At 38.7% G+C, this 17,579-nt stretch overlaps 1 protein-coding gene across 21 annotated transcripts in view; it reads left to right on the plus strand.

Annotated features, from left to right (window-relative positions):
• Positions 1-16,831, plus strand: part of MAST4 (microtubule associated serine/threonine kinase family member 4) — a 288,003-nt gene extending 271,172 nt beyond the window's left edge. For all 21 annotated transcript variants that reach the window (XM_015277617.4, XM_015277618.4, XM_015277619.4 and 18 more), the window contains 8 exons: positions 127-254; positions 348-580; positions 2,195-2,395; positions 4,517-4,746; positions 6,931-7,053; positions 8,814-8,950; positions 9,514-9,695; positions 10,480-16,831. In XM_015277617.4, coding sequence (XP_015133103.2) covers positions 127-254; positions 348-580; positions 2,195-2,395; positions 4,517-4,746; positions 6,931-7,053; positions 8,814-8,950; positions 9,514-9,695; positions 10,480-14,345 — 5,100 coding nt within the window. In that variant the 3' untranslated portion in view covers positions 14,346-16,831. The remainder of the gene's footprint in view (positions 1-126; positions 255-347; positions 581-2,194; positions 2,396-4,516; positions 4,747-6,930; positions 7,054-8,813; positions 8,951-9,513; positions 9,696-10,479) is intronic.
• The last annotated feature ends 748 nt before the right edge of the window (positions 16,832-17,579 follow it).

Raw genomic sequence — 17,579 nt, forward strand, 5'->3', positions numbered from 1 at the left:
CTGTAGTTTACATCATTTACTGTATACAAGTTTGGAACATGCAGAACACCACTTGAATATCTTTTTGTATCAAATATGTCAATGATAAGCCACTTTTTTGTGGTTTTTTTCTGTTGTCTGTAATAGGTGTTTAGTAGCATAGACCGAGTTTCTCAAACACAAGGTGATGAAAAGGAAGATGCAGGAGACAAAACAAAAAGTGTAGCATTGCCCTCAGTGGAATCTTTAAGCTGGAGCTCAGAATATTCTGAAATGTAAGTACAAGGAAGTGGTCTGTGTACTGCTTGTCAGGTATCAGGCTGCCTCTTCTTGGTAACTGCATGAGAGTTTGCTTATTTTTGATGCAGACAACAAGTATCTACATCCATCTCCTCTGACACCGAGAGTAGCAGGCAGCGACATAGTTCTGGTTTGTTGCCAAAGCTGGCCATATCTGCCGAAGGAGAACAAGATGATTCCACCTGCTTAGTGGGAGCACAGGAGGAGCCGGAAAAGCCTCCATTAGTGAGTGAAGAAATAGTACAAGACGAACCTGAAGTAACAACTCCAGCAAGTACAATCAGCAGCTCCACACTGTCAGGTAATTCACACTGTGTATGTTAACTGCTGATGTTAGAAACAGTTGTGGGTCTTTGCTTAGCACTATCATTCATGGATTTAGAAATCATGCATTTCAGTACCACTTAAAAGAAAAGATCCTAAAAGGGCTCTGTTTTGGGCTGAGTTTCATATTAATGAAATCTCACAGAGCATGGAATAACATCAGCATTTTTAGAAATGTCAGCAGTTGGCATTGTTCCACTAACTCTCCAGAGCTTCTAGGCAAGTGAATAAAGCGGTAATTTGGCCGTAGATCCTTTGCAGAATCCTTTTCTTGAGAAGATGAGTCTTAGATGCTATGAGCACTTCAAGGACTGTTCTTATTTCTTCTCTTGATTGTGTTGGTGATTTTTGATCGATAACGCTAGACTCTTTCCAGATGATCTGTTTTCCAACACTGTGCTAACACTTCAATGTGTTTTTAAGACTTTGCAAGGATATAAATTCGTTTCAGAATTGGTAGCGTAGCCCTTGACTTGCGGAAGTCACTTGTGTCATTAAAAATCTAGAAAGAAATACAGTAATCCATTCTCTACTTAAATAATAGACCTTCTTTATGCTTCCATTTCCTAGCACAAGCATTTGAATACACTGCTGAGGGATCCAGAGCCCTAGTATCTTGCTGTTTTTATACCTTCAGAGGAGGGTTTTATGTAACTATTGGAAAACCTAGTACTTAACACAGATCTAGGCCTCTGTCAATCTCACATTTGTCCCTTCGTTGGTTTGAATTACTTCATGTCCATATTTACTTGTCTCCAGATGATTCCCCTTGTGTAATTCAATGAGTTGACTCAAGATATCCATTGTATTCTGTCTTTTTTCTATTCTCATACCCATAATTTCCTTTGTAATCTGCATTTTTCTCCCCTGAACCACTAGTTATGGGAATATACCCTCAAACCTATTGAACTGTATAACCATCTCCATCTCTTTTCCTTGTCCAAAACCGTATGTGTGCTCACTCTCTTCTCAATGCCGTGTTGGTTAATCTAGCTCCTAGCCAAAGATGTTAACTCGAAACAGCTCTTGTTGTTTTGTCACTTACTAATTACACTTAGGAATGATTTCATTTATTCCTGTATCCCATTAGCAATGGGATACTCTGTGACCTTAAATAAAAAACAGGAATTAGTTTTTAATCAGGGTTAGGAGACAGACTCTTGATGCTTGTTTCATGCAACTTTACTGGCACAGGTCCATTATTATTACTATCATCATCATTGTTCTTTGAAATGCTATTTTCCTTCATTGTGGAAGATGATAGAGTAATACCAGTAGGGTTGTAATACTGAGTTCTTTAGTGCCAGGTATCTTCCCTTTTCTGAGAGTGTTAAAAGAAGAAAATACCTGAACAAATAAAAGCAAAAGATTATAATGAAAAGTAGAAGTATAGGTAGTGTTTTAATGATTTTGGAAAAGTTGTTAAGCTGTTAGCAACTTATATAGAGTTGGAACCTGTTGTTTACTTTAGAAGTTCATGTGAAAAATAAATGTAGACAGAAGGAAAAAACTCCTATCTCACAATTGTACTGTTTCCTTTCCCTGACCCCCAGTTTTCCCTCAATGTGTTTATCCCTTTTTCTTTGTACAGTTGGCAGTTTTTCAGAGCACTTAGATCAGATGAATGGACGAAGCGAAAGTGTGGACAGCACGGATAACTCCTCAAAGCCTCCCACTGAAGTTGCATTTCAGATGGCTCGACAGAGATTAGAAAGTACAGAGAAAAAGAAGATCTCTGGAAAAGTTACAAAGTCTCTTTCTGCAAGTGCTTTGTCCCTCATGATCCCAGGAGGTAGAGCTAAATTTGTCTTTTTATATAATTTGTGCGTAGTGCATGGTTTATGATGTAAGTACAAGATTTTGGTGAGCCCAGAATGGTTTTTTGGTCACAGATTTTTATTTCTGTAATTCACACGTGACTAAAGATCCAGTCTGGTCTTCAATTTAGAGTACTCAAATCACAGCTGAGGGATCTCCTCTGACTGACAGACTGTTGTGTAGTGGTAACTACAGAGCTGCACAGTCAGGATACAGGCTTCACTCTACTTCATCCTCTAATACGGTTGTGGCTTAAGTCCTAAGCAGCTCACTATGTACAGCATCACGAATAGCTGTTATTCTGTTACAGTGGCCTAATTCTCTCATCTCTTGTATAGAGAGATGATAAACCAGAGTGAAGATTCTGAAGTGAAAATAGCCTGAAAGCTAAACTCTTTTCTATACTATGTTGTATACATATGTTTCTATACTATATAGTAAACCAAATGTGAAGCCAGAAGTACTGCTTTAAATTGGTGGAAGTATAGAAGTAGTACTGGGTGTTTCTAGATGGAGCAGTGGCATTTCATGCCATACTGATTCAGAATAAAATTCCAAATTGCCCCAACTGAACAAAAGGGGGTTTGCATCTTAGCTCTGCTCCTTCCGTGAGTATCTAACTTTTTGGCTTTTCTGGGCCACACTGAGTGAAGAGGGATTGGCTTGGGCCATATATAAAATTTATCTAATATGGTTAATGTATGTAATTAACAAAACTTTGGCTTCTTTATTTTTTTATTACAAAATATAAAAAAGAGGGAAACAGTCTGAGCTTATTCTTTGTGTAGACTTTCTTCCAAGTAATCATTCTGTCCGTAAGTCAGAGATGTTATTTGATGTACCCCTGTAGCACTCAGTACCATTTTTTTTTTCCTGCTTGTAAAAGGCCTACAAGGCACATTAATTATTCAGACTAGCCATCAGAAGAGCGTGTTACACATGCAGGTAATACACATGGCCAAGCAGGTAGTTTATCAGTTTTGTATTCTAGTGATTCATTTCACAGCTATAGGTTAAGAGCTGCAAAGTTCAAAGATAATATAGTCTGAATTACCATGTTTATTGAAATAGGGGATTCTTTGAGTTTAATCTCAGCATTCTATGAAATCTAAACTTAGCTTTGCCTACACGTAGGAATGTTGTCATTAGATTTATATCAACCAAAGTATCATATGTTAGCTCTGCTTATTATTAACAAAAAACCCACCTTATTCATGTTCATCAGTAATACAAACTACAGCAAGGGATGCCCCGTGTTACTGAACTTTAAATTCTGTGGCTGAGAGTCAAAGGACTTGTCCTGCAGTTCAGACAGAAAAAGATGGGGTAATCTGAGAATGCTTCAGAGCCAGAGGGTGACGTTACAAGCTCTCTGTGGGTTTGATTGCTACATGGGATTTCAACGTTAACCCGGTGATAGATATCTGTAGGACCGTCTGGTGGCACATATCCAGGGGATCAGACTGTGGTAGTCTGTTGACAAAGCATTATCTCCCTTCACATGACATTACTTGGCACAGCAACCAGCTGGAATATTTCTGAGTTGCATTCCTTTCAACAGCTGTCAACCTTCTGTAGTCATTAAAGTATTTTTTTATTCTCCCACAATTGTGTTTACATTTGCACAAGTGTGAACACAGGGTGCTTTCAAAACAGTAAAGCAAATAGTTTTTAGAAATGAGGTTTGGTACAAGCATTATGAGTTATCCATGTACAACAAGATACTGTTTTTAGATATGTGACTGAATCTAAAAATAAGAACGCTTTCTTTAACACTGCTGGTTGATATTGTGCCTGGTTGTGGATGTATTCACAATAGCATCTGTGTATTTGCTAATTAAAAGGACAAAGTTTACATCTAACAAGTTATTAGTAAGAAGTAGGGGTTTTCTTGTGGGAAAAGAAACTTATTTCTCATATCAGGTTGTTGGTCAGGCTTCTGATTCACTAAGATTCACACTTAGTGCAAAGGAGTTTTAAGCAAATACAGTGAAATATTTTGGCAGAAAAAAGCCTTTAAGCAGATTGTCAGATTTGTGTCTGTGTTTGTGTGTGTTCAGAGTGTACTCTTAACAGGTGCTTTTTTTTCTTCCAGATGTGTTTGGTGTTTCTCCTTTGGGAAGTCCAATGTCTCCTCATTCGCTGTCATCTGATCCTTCGTCCTCTCGGGATTCCTCTCCTAGTCGTGAGTCTTCAATTGCTGCTGCAAGTCCTCATCAGCCTGTAGTAATTCACAGTTCAGGAAAAAAGTATGGCTTCACCATCCGAGCAATCAGGGTTTATGTGGGAGACAGTGATATTTACACTGTGCACCATATTGTTTGGGTAAGATAATAATTTTATTTCCATAAAGCCAGAGGAAACAAATGATACATCTGCTTTTGATCTTTTGTACACATTATATCTGTTGACAGCTACTGTGTAAATAATAATGTTGTGCTGAGGAGTAGTTAGAGAAGAAAATGTGTGACTGCACAATGCTCGGGCTGTAGCAACCCGAGCCAATATAATACACGTCTTTGACAGAAATAATACCTACTTATTAGCACAGAAGTACAGAATGGTTTATGTTGGAAGGGACATCAAATATCATCCAGTTCTAACCCCCATGATGTGGACAGGGGGACACCTCCCACTAGACCCAGTTGCTCAGGGCTCCTTCTAACCTGCCCTTAAATGCCTCCAGGGATGATGGGGCATCCTCAGCTCTGGGCAACCTGTTCCAGCACCTCACCACCCTCTGAGTAAACAATGTCCTCCTAACATACAACCTAAATCTTTCTTCTTTTTGTTTAAAAATGTTCCCACTTGTCCTATTGCTATCAGATCATATAAAAAGCTGATCTCCCTCCTGCTTATAAGCTCCCTTTAAGTACTGGAAGTTAGCAGTGACATCTCCATGGAGTCTTTTCTCTGTACTGAATAAGCCCAGCTCCCTCATCCTTTCTTTGGAGGAGAGGTGCTCCAGTCCTCTGACAAGTTTCGTTTTCTCCTCTGGATGCACTCCAGGAGGTCCAGATTTCTCTTGTGCTGGTGCACCCAGTCCTGATGTTGACCTTCTACATTAGCCAGTTTCACTTCTAGCAAATTTGGCATTTGTAAAGATTACAGTGGCTTATTATAAAAGACTAAAGGGTTGATGCAGCCTTTCTTTGACTGGCAGTAGAGTCTGCAAAACTAAAAGATTGTAAGCAGGAACTGTTGAAATATTCATAGAGTTTATTAAACTGCTTCAGTCAGGAGATTCATAAAAGCCAGATTAGATATTTTACTACTCACAAGTAGGATATTTTCAAGTACTGACTTTTTTTTCTGTAGAAATTTGCAAATCGTTTTGAATGGTGAAAACCTTTGAGGATCTATTGTGCAGAAAAAAAGAGTAACAGAGTATATGTATATATATGTTTATAATTGAAGTTGATTGTATTGTATATATTATGCATTATATATATATTACGTGTAATATATACATATAGGTATAGATTATATATATTATACATATATTTGTGAATGTAAACATTAACATATTCCAACTACCTTAAAATAATTTTGAAAAATTCCTTACATGTATGTAAGAAGCTTTGAAGTTTTGAATGAGATTTTAAGTATCCATTGTATGCTTTCAAATATCAGTGCTACTGATGGAGTATCATTCATGTTTTAGTCATGTTGCTTACCTCTCAGACCTATTAGTTTGTCAAGAACATTGAATACAGAGAGTGTGTACATGTGATAATAAATCCAAAAATTGGAGTTCTTATGACTGGTAGGGTGTCAAATCAGTGAAAGGAAGGGAAGAAAAATAATTTTGCGTTGTAGTAAAAGTGAAACCTTGGCATTTTTCAGAACATTACAGATATTTATTTATTCTTTCATATTTATGTATTCAGCCACTGCTGAGTCTCTTTAGCCTCAGTATTGGCTGCATGACCTAAAGTTCTTGAAAAGCTCATTTTAGAGCCTGATAAATTATTTAAGCCACCTTCAGAATTATTTGCAATTCAGTTTGTTTTGGTGCTTCAGCACCTTTGTGCTGAGCTGTTCCCTCCAGTGGGTTAGGCTGATGAATTCGATCCAGATAGCAAGAGTCCATAGCTACATGGTGGAGTTAAAAACTTGCATCATGATTAGGATACTGTATGTGATCACTACTTTTATTAAACAAGTATTTCTCTCTGTCAGATATCAGATTTCATTTGGATCTGAAATTTTGTCTTGGGCACCCCCTTATGGTGCCCTGCTAAACAGAATTTGGTGGTGACACAGCCTTTCAGTGAGCTTTGAAGCAGTTCTAGGCCCCATGCTCAAAGATGAAGCAACAATTGATGATGAAATAGTTTGCCTGTACTTTTTCTCTTCCTTCATAGAACTTGGTATCTGTAAGTTTTCTGTGTTGTGTTAAAAAGCCAACTGCTTTTATAGAGCAAGAGAAATAAAAAAAATCTACCAATGAAAGTCTGGGAATTAGTTAACAAGAGTTTGTTTATTATCTTCATCTCTGATTTCTAGAATGTGGAAGAAGGAGGCGCAGCATACCAAGCTGGTTTGAAAGCTGGGGACCTAATTACTCATATCAATGGAGAGCCTGTGCATGGTCTTGTTCATACAGAAGTCATTGAGTTGTTGTTAAAGGTAACTCCTAGACATCTGGGATACAAAATCCATTGCTCTTTTTCATGAAGGATCATGGAGTTACGTTTGCTTTCTTCAGAGATTAACTATCAGATTTTGTGGTTGTCAGATACAACCTCTAAGCTGTTATTGAATGGATCTGGAAAAAAGTCAGCAACTGCATATATCCTGCTATGATTTTAGTTTCTCTGCAAGGAACTGACACTGCTACTGATACATGTAGAGTAGTTGGCAGTACTGACACAAAGATAAGTCTCTCTCAAAAAATATGTCACGTGCAGGAAAGTGCTTTTCTGAATCCAGTCATGTTCTTAGGATAATTCAAGGTTTTGATGACAATGCCACTTGTTATTTTCTTCTTCTAAAGTGAAATCCACCAGGAAAGATGGAAACACAGAATATGAAGTGTTTCCTTTCTTTCTGTTCAGGAACTTGCCCTTCACAGTCTTTAAAGCCCAAAATGTTTTTGCCTCATACATTCCCAGGCATGTCCTGCAAACATACTTAATAAAATTCTGATTCTGCAGTTGGATTTTCATGAATATAACCTCCCAGATGTTTCCCTTAGAGAGTTTTTAGAGGCCTTTCCCATTAGAAAATTTAGATACGTTTTTTTTCTTAAAAACAAAAGATTTAACTATTCAGTGTAGTTTTAACTATTCGCTGTAGCTCATCATGCTGCAGATTTTCTGTAATCTTTGTAGCACAGACTAAAGAAGTTCAGAATTATTTTACATAGCTGGATATTTACTTCTTGTATTAGTAGTGAACTTAGTGGTGCTCCATGCAGTTTTGCCTGTAAAAGTGAGTAGCCAGTTATAAAAGAAGACTGGAAAGCAGTGAAGTATAAGGAAATAAAAAGAGCTGGAGAAAGATGCAAATTACACTTAAGTTTAAATCCCCCCCCCCCCCCCCGCTCTCCCCCCCCAGTGTCTTGAAACAAAAAGGAACTTCCACATTTTACAGTTTTGCAAGAAACCTATAAGATAAAATTTTGCAACGTTACGCAGTTGGGCACAACTGCATAAAAACTGCAGAAAAGCAGAAATACAACAAGCCTGCACACGGTTTACAAGAATATACTTAAAATATGAAATAATTGCTATCCAAATGTCATACCATACATTAATTTACTAAAATTCATGTGAGAATTAGAAGTGTAGTGTAATATTATGCCATACTAGAAGGGAGGCTTGGATTTTTAAAAACATAGATACTTACTTCCACTTGTATTTTTTTTAATGAACAGCTGTTATCTGTTCATGTATGCAACCCTAAAAATCTTAACTTAGTTATATATTCCTTGTTTTGAATGAAGTAAAATACTGATCAGGACCCCTAGTGACAGTTGTCTCCATTTTGTCACTGCTAGTAGCCTGAGATGTGACTGGCTAGTTGAACAGAGCACTGTGACAGCTGTTCTTTGTGGGGGAAAAAAAGATGTTTCTGGAGAAACTTAACTTCTTAAGGATTGCAGTTTTATCCTTCGTCTGTCTAACTACAATTACTGGAATTTCCCATTGTCTCGAAGCTTGTTCTTGTAATGGAGGAAGTTCAGAAAATTTTGACAGCATTTTGAGAAGTTTCCAGTCATTGTTTATCAGATATAAATTAGCTTTGCAACTTCTGCATATTGTTCCCCTCACTGCCACCTCTTAATCTGATGCTGTTCTGAAGCATCTAGGTTTTAAGTGTAATTTCAATTCAAAGCGAAGTGGTCTTGTCTTAACTCAACCTAAAGGTTCCCTATGTTTTGACAGAGTGGCAACAAAGTGTCAATTATGACAACACCTTTTGAAAACACTTCCATCAAGACAGGACCTGCCAGGAAAAACAGCTACAGGAGCCGAATGGTCAGGCGCAGTAAGAAAACCAAGAAGAAAGAGAGTTTAGAGAGGTATGCAGTCATTTTGGTTCATTACAAAAGTGTGTTCTTGTGTGTGTGTGTGTGTGTGTGTGTATACATAAAAGTTTGTTAGAAAATGAAGTTAATACAACTGTCTCTTATGCCTTCTACACGTCTTTTTACCTTCTTCTATGAGATTATGTGGTCATAATTTTATAGCTCTTAGTTTGTATATGTTTTTTGCTTTATGCTAATTTTTTGTGCGTTCTGCAAATACATTGCTAGTACTATATAAGTAGTCCTTCAGTTTTGGTGGTCTTTTAAATTAAGAAAATGAAAATTTAACTCACAAAGAACTAATTATTCATCTGGAATGCTAAGAATAAATTTTAGTACAAATAGATCTTATTAAAATATCTATCTTAGCTATTAACAGTCATGATATTTTCAAAACTTCATGCTTTGCACTGCAGTTTGTATTCATGCAAACAAGGATATAATATTTCCTGTTATGAGGATAGTGGTAGATTAATGTCATCCAGAGCTTTGTCTGTGGTAATAGTGTCCTTTGTGCGTCTTATGTTTTCATTAATGCTTTGCTCTTCCCACACTAGGAGGAGGTCTCTCTTTAAAAAGTTGGCCAAGCAGCCCTCTCCTCTTCTTCACACCAGCAGAAGTTTCTCCTGCCTGAACCGATCCCTTTCATCAGGGGAGAGCTTACCTGGATCTCCAACTCACAGCTTGTCTCCAAGATCACCTACCCCAAGCTACCGTTCCACTCCTGATTTTCCATCTGGTGAGTGTGAAGGAATAGAGGACTGAGAGGAATGACTTGAAATTGAAGTGTATTCTGCTTCTTGTGAGGCCCCTAAATCTGTTATGCTCTGTTGAGAGCATTCAGCTTAGATAAACATAATGACTGAACAGCTGGTTTCTATCTAAAAAAGGGAAAAAGATTTCTTCTGCAAAATTAAAGGTCGTCTTATAGTACAAAAGTACCTAAAATGGAAATGTCTCTGAGGTTTGTCTGAGAGAAAATCCAAGTCCAGTGGCTTCAAGTTCTGTAATAAGCAATCCAGCTTTGAGTTAGAAATAAAATCTTGTCTAGGAGAGGCTGGCAAAAGAATGCTACTTGAGGGAACTAGTATGGACTCTTATGTGAATGCAGCTTGATTGGGTGCTGAAAATATGGAAAAGGGCCTCATCTGCTTCTTTTTCATATCATGATTTTAGTGTCTACTGAAAGTGGAAACACTGTTGTACAATCTCTTGCACAAGGTAAATTATTTGGAACACCTTGATCATTGCTTTGAAGAGCCAGAAAGCATTTATCTATTTTTTTAGTGGATGGAAGCAAGAACTTAAAGGAAACTGAGGGGAGGAAGGAGAAACCAACATTCTGAAATGAGGTTTTTGAAGTTGAGTCACTCACAGTCTACCATATCTTGGAACACTCTAGAAATAAACATCACGTATTCTTTTAGAATCAGTGCAAGCGCTGCCTATCGCTTTTCTCTTGGGCAATATTCAGTTAATCTTGCTAATCTTATGTTTATTTTGTTTGCTTGTTGTTTTTGTAGGTACTAATTCTTCTCAGAGTAGCTCCCCTAGTTCGAGTGCTCCCAATTCTCCAGCTGGTTCAGGACACATAAGACCCAGCACTCTTCATGGCTTGGGCCCAAAGCTTAGCGGGCAAAGATACAGATCTGGAAGACGCAAATCAGCTGGCAGCATTCCTCTCTCTCCTCTGGCAAGAACGCCTTCCCCGACACCGCAGCCCACATCACCTCAGCGATCTCCATCACCATTGCTAGGGCATTCAATTGGGAGTACGAAGATAGCTCAGTCTTTTCCTAGCAAGATGCACTCCCCTCCAACTATTGTAAGACATATTGTTAGGCCGAAAAGCGCAGAACCACCACGATCTCCTCTCTTAAAGAGAGTCCAGTCTGAAGAGAAACTTGCACCCTCTTATGCTAGTGATAAGAAACACTTATGTTCACGAAAACACAGTCTTGAAGTGACTCAGGAAGAAGTGAATAGAGAATTGTCCCAAAGGGAAGTAACTCTTCAGAGCTTGGAGGAGAATGTGTGTGATGTACCATCACTTACACGAGTCAGACCCGCTGAGCAGGGCTGCTTGAAACGGCCCATCTCCCGAAAATTAGGTAGGCAAGAATCCATTGATGAATTAGACAGAGAAAAGCTGAAGGTCAAGATAGTTATGAAAAAACAAGATTTTGCTGAAAAAGTGAATGCTGCTGTACATGAACCTAGCAGTGAACCAGAAAACCCCAATACCATAAGATTGGACGAAAGAGACAAGAAAGCATTCCAGAAGGTATTAGAAAGATCGAATCCATTTGAAACAAAAATTGTTGCTTTAGAGACCCAACCAGCTGGAGGCATACTCAAAGACACTCTTCAAAAGAATGCAAGCTTGAGATCAAATGACTGTAGTGCTTTAGATGCACAGATGTTGTGTCATGGGTCTCCACTTAACGAAGTCAGTCATATTTCTTATGAGTTCAAAAGAATTTCCCCTCCATGTGCGCTGCAAGATATGCCACCTCAGTCCTCTGACAGGATGCTAAATGGAAAGGGAGAAAACACAGATAAAAATGTACCAACAAAAGAATTTGTCAAATATGAAAGATTAGACGGTAAACTTGCAAATATTGATTATCTTAGAAAGAAAATGTCTTTTGAAGAAAAAGACGAGAGTGTCTGTCCAGTGCTAAAACCCAAACTGACATCAAATGTTCATGAAAGCCTTCAACTTAATGCAGTCAGGCCCATAAACATTCAGCAGGATTCCACTACAGTTGCTGAGAGTAGAGCATTCATGAGCAGTGCACATGCTTCTCAGATGAACTCAGTTTCTTTTGTTCCCCTCAAAACCTTGAATAGTCGAACAGAAACAGGTATGGAAAAATCAGCTGTGATTTCTACTGAGTCACCTGTCAGAAAAAGTCCATCAGAATATAAACTTGATGGGAGGTCTGTTTCCTGTTTGAAACCAATAGAAGGCACACTAGACATCGCTTTGCTTTCTGGACCACAGGCTTCAAAAACTGAGTTACCTTTGTGCGTAGTGCCAGAAGGACAGAGCACCAGCGGTGATATGGGATCTCCAAAACCTTCAGCGCCACAGGGGAGTGGTGGAAAGGCAGAAATGTCCTGTCAGAAAGAGCAGCTGTTAAGCAATTCAAAATCTAGCAAAGTTAACCTACCAGAGGCTCAGGTTCTGCAAACAAGCAAGAGTTCTCCCAATCCACCTGTCATCTCTATGGCTTCAGAAGTGGTGGCAGAGAAAAAAGCTTCTAGTCCAGCTGCTAAAGTCAGCATTTCTATTACTGAAGCTGTTCAGAAGAAGGACAACTCTCCTTCAAAGCAGGACAGTTCAGTGGAAGCGAAGTCTTATGTTACTCAAAGTCAGTGTGTTAAAAGTGCCCTAACATACTCTAAGCTTTCTACTGTCCAAAGCGCTCCTGAAAAACCTCTGAGCAAAGAGAAGCAAGTACAAAAGGAGTTGCCTGGCAGACAGCCAGCAGCCCAGAGAAATTGTGAGCCTATCTCTGCAAAGGTGGAGGTGATCAGGGAGTCAACTTTGAAGGTATCTGTCTCAAATATCCTGACAACAAGCTACTCCAAAAGCAGTGAAAAAAATTCTGCTGATCTTGCCATTCCACCTCAAATGCAAGGGAAATTGCAGGCAAGTGGTCCAAAGGCACAACCTAAGGATGTCAGAGATTCGGTAAAACAGCTAAGCAAGGAAGACGCTGTTGTTGCTAGCAGTTTTGTGGAAAGGGACATAACCAAGCAGAAAGTTATCAGTGAGTCTAAGAAGATTATTGTAGAGTCAAAGAGTGAAACTCTTCTATCCAAACCCTCAGTAGATGGCGATCCTAAAAATGAGAAGAGTGCACTGGTTTCCTCTGTGCAGAAGGATAAAACCAAAGACTTGGGAAAGAAAGATCAGAAACAGGTCCCTGACATAAGGCTTCCAGCCACTGAGAGAGAGCAGTCCAGCCAAGTTCCTCAGCAGCAACCTAGTGCTCCAGTGTCCCCTGCTGTGAGAGATGCAGTAAGCAGAAACTGTGCTGCAGATGTTCACACAGGTATTCAAGAACACATGAAGCCTCCTACCACTGGTGTGGAAAGCAGTACTAATAAACTCAGGCCCATCTCTGATATGAGTTCCTCTAAGTCTAAGCACTTGGATAAACAGACAGTTTCGCAGAAACCGTGCACGCCAAACACAAAAGAAAAAGAAACAGTTGTTCAGGTATCTGCCAGCTCCCGGAAGGATGGTAAACATGCTAGTAAAAACGTGCCAGATCCCCCTTCTTGTGTATCAGGTTCTTCAAGAAAAATGAACAGTGAACATGTTAAAGTTGAAAGGCCTGTGATTTTGGAGCATGGACTTGTAGGCACTCTTCAAGTGAGCAGCATCACTCCTGATACAAAACCCAAGTCATCTACTGTTGACTCAGGTCCAACAGGCCCTGAGATTTCTAAGCAAATGCAAAAGCAGGAACCAGCAGGCTTTGGGGATTCTGCTGATCAAAAGCTGTTTCACTTCAGTGAGAAACAAACTGTCTCTCCAAAGTTTTCCACTCTGAAGGACTGTCTCTTGCTGAACAAACAGGCAGACAGAAGCCCTAATAATCAGACAACCTCTCCAGATAGAAGACCCGAAGGAAAAATATGCACTGATGCACTTTATGTTCAACATGACAATGGGAAAATGGAGCCTACCCTTTGCCTCACAAACTGTGATGTTAGAGCAAAAGGATCAGAAAAAGCAACCATAAGTAGCAAATGCTCTCAAGATTCGAAAGGGAAAGGACAAATTAATCAAAAACAGCCTGAGGATGCAAGCAAACAAATTGCAATAAAACATACGTCAGCTGTCAGTGGGCAGAGTTCTTACCGAGTGGCTGCCGTGCCAGGAAAGCCACTGGCTTGTTCAGCCAATTTCTCTGAATGTAGACAAGAAGTATCTCTTTTGTCTTTGGCAAAGAGTGATGCATCTTCAGCAAAAGTTAAAGCAGGCTCACCTGAGCTGCCTTCATCCAGCTGCAAGGAACAAAGTAAGAAAAGCACCTCTTCCACAGGAAATAGTAAGACAGAAATGACTAAAAGTGTGTCAATGATAACCTTGCACAGTGCTGCTGTTGTAGAAGCCCACCACTCTACTTCAAACCTTGGGGGGAAGCCTGGAAATCAAGAGAAGTCTTTTGTTAACACTGTGGATGTAAAGGGAAAAGATGCTGCTCAGAATCAGCAGTCTGCTTCAAGAAAACAAAATGTAGGTAAAGATGTAACTAGGTCAGTAACCACACCTGATCGCCCAAACGCACTTTCTAATGACAAAGACTCAGTTCGGCAGCGTCGAGGGAAAGAAGCTTTACGAAGCAGTCCTCACAAAAAATCCTGTTGACTGTAATACATGGCAAATATACATTCAAGACTAACAGAAACAAAAACAATATATTTTGACTGTCTTGAAACCAGCACTGTGTAGTGTCTTTATGTGGCAAAGCTTTCATGTCACTGAAGAGGATGGGGATATATAGAGAAAGGACTTTTTACAAAATGCCTTCTCGATTGTAACCGGTAAAACTGTTACCATATAGTATTTGTACAAATATACATTTACAGCTGGGAGCTGTAGAAGAAATAATTTCCTCTGTAAATACCTAGCATTGTGTTTGGGGATTGAATGTAGCATATATACGTTGCTGCTGATCGCATTGTTTACTCTCCCCTTTTTAAAAAATAGTTGCTTTGCCATTTATTTGCCATACTCGAATATGAAAGTAAATTACTAAAAATGAGACGTGGCACAGACATGCACAACCGTTCGTCTGACTGGAGGGTAAAAATCTGCTACATTTTTACTTAAAAAAAAAAAAAAAAGGAAAAAAAAAGCCCTAGCTAGAGTTAAAAATACAAGGAAGAAATAAGTATGGTGACTAATTGTGAGTTTTTACATGTATTTTTAGTAGTCAGATTTTGATAGTAGTGTATCTGGCTACCTGCTTTACCAGATCGAACACAAGATGAAACTGCATCTGCCAACGGCACAAAGCCTGTCTTGTATAGTGGATGTGATTAAAGATAAGGGAGGACTACTTGGCTATCACAGAGTCTCTGGAAGACTCATGTTCTCTCTTGGAATGGTAGTTCTGGTCTTGTCTGTTCAGAGTGTATTCTGTGACCGTCAGACAAGGATGAGACTCTGAAGCACATGCTGTGTCCTTGGTTTCTGCTGCAATCCTCTCTTTGTTTCCTTGAGCTAGTTTTAAATTCAGGCCCTTACAGTTTGAGGCACAAGTTATAAGCACATGACTTCCAGGACTATTGTGTTCGTCCCTGTTTTTCGGTTTTCTTTTTTAATCATTATTAATTTAGACAATATGTTTTATCATAGCATATAGGTCTGCATAACTAGCTGTAGCTTTTTTTCTATTTTATGGCTATTAAGGTAAAAAGGAAAAAAAAAGCAGTTACATTGTCATAAAAAAAAATTAGGACATCTGATACATTTTAATACATAGTTGGGGCCTTATGTTGTAGACTTCGACTTGCTTTTTTAGCAAGCAATTCTTGGTTTCATATTCATTTCTAAATGCATTGAGTAGCTCCATACATTTCATAACATAATCTTTTTATTTATATGCAAAAAAAAGCAAATGTAATTATAAAAGAAACATTGTGTAACAAAGGAACCTGTTGGCGCTATTTGGTGCTAGAATGTGACTGTCCTTTTACTTTTGCTAAGCCTTATTTAAATTTTGTATACTGTGGAACATGTAGATTTTGATCATTTTAGTGTGGAGGTATTCAGTTTTGAAGGATGAGAGATAGAATTTGAAACATGTACAAGAACACTACAGAATATGCTTGTTAATGCGTGTTTTTAAGTGTTTGGGATCAACAGAGTGGGGGTTTGCTTATTTCTGTTCTAAACTAAAGTGGCTAAACTAAAGCTAGGCCCCTAGCTGTTTCATTGAGGCTTACGGATTGTTTTTCTGTCTCAGAAGCTAGAAACTTGTTCTTAAAAGCACAGTATAATCTTGACTTAGAGGTTTGTGTGACAACTGACAGTGTGCAGAATTCATTTCCCCCTGGGAAACGCTTTATTACACTAGTTAAGTTGGATTACAGCAGACTTGCTATGGAAAGATAAAATCACAAACTACAGTTTCTGATTTTTTATGAGTCACTAGAATGTACGTATTGCCTTTTATGCATTCACAGGGGAGCTAGTTAGCAGTGGGTAGTAATTTTTGAGCAGCTTTGAAGAGAAAATGGTCTCAACATTTACAGTTCATCCGTGCTTTGGCAATTAATACAAACCAATGCTAATGCACTTCAATATAACATTTCTGTCTGGGAGGTATTTCCTAGTTTACAGTCTTCGCATTTTTTAAACTATCCTCTTGTTTCCTTTAAAGCACATCTAGCTATTTGTTTACAGTATACCTTTATGTATATTTTGTATAGCTCATTATCACTTCTGACAAGTAAGTTTGCATTTTGGAAGTGTAACAGTGCATAAGCTTGTGTTTATGTAGTACTGTTTGTTGGTGTTTACCTATCAGTGAGCTGTTAGAGATCCTCCTACCTGTGTGCTGCTTGGGTCAGTCTTTTCGTGATTGTAGTTCTGATGTGTAGACTTCCTGCTGTAGATTGCTCAGCTTCCAAAAAAAAAAAAAAAATAAGAGAGAGAGAGAAAATGAAAGAAAACAAAAAAAGAAAGATTAAAAAAAGAAAAAAAAAATGTTAGGGTCTGTGCAATAAAGTGTTTGCAGTCTTATTTTCTCTAAGAAACTCCTTATGGATGTCATAATTGTTGTATATTGAACACAATTATTTATACTTATGCAGTTGCATAACATTGAAATAAAAATTCAGCATGAAGCACTGTTTTGTTTGTATTTTTCTTGTACTGTTTTCACTCCTGTAACTTTAACTTCAGACACATCCCTGTTGTCCTTGTGGGTGGATGGTCAGTTTTTTCCCTGAGGCCAACTCAGTGCACTGCAGGCAAAGAAGCAATGAAGACACTGAGTACTTCAGCCTTTTTTTCACCCTTGATGTTCCCCTCTGTATCCAATAAAGGATGGAGATTCTCTTTGGCCCTCCTTTTGCTGTTAACAAAAAAAAAAAAAAAAAAAGTTTTTATAAATACATTATCTTTTACAGTGGTGGTCCGATAGTGGGCTTTCACCTAATTTTCTCTCTGCATAACCTGGCAACATCCCTGTACTCTTCCCAGGTTGTCTGTCTCTTCTTCCAAGGTGGTAAACACTCTTTTTCACCCGAAGTCTTAGTGAAAGCTCCCTGTTCAGCCAGGCTGGTTTTCCTATCAGCTTATCTTACAACATGTAGGGATGGCCTACTTCTGCATGTTTAAGATATCCTTCTACAGGAATATCCAGCCTTTCTGGACACCTTCTGCCTTCAAGATTGTCTCCTAAGGAACTCCCCCAAACAACATCCTAATCAGCCCAAAATCTGCCCTGCAAAAGTCCAGGGTAGTGGGTTACTCACTCATCTTGCACACAAACATATTCACCATTTTGCCTTTTCAGTCAGCTTCAAGTTCTAACTGACAGAATTCCAGGAGTGAGGCTAACTCATGATGTTGGGTAGTATGTCAGAAAGT

The sequence above is a fragment of the Gallus gallus genome, chromosome Z (genome assembly GCF_016699485.2).
Source record: "Gallus gallus isolate bGalGal1 chromosome Z, bGalGal1.mat.broiler.GRCg7b, whole genome shotgun sequence".
Lineage (NCBI taxonomy): Eukaryota > Metazoa > Chordata > Aves > Galliformes > Phasianidae > Gallus > Gallus gallus.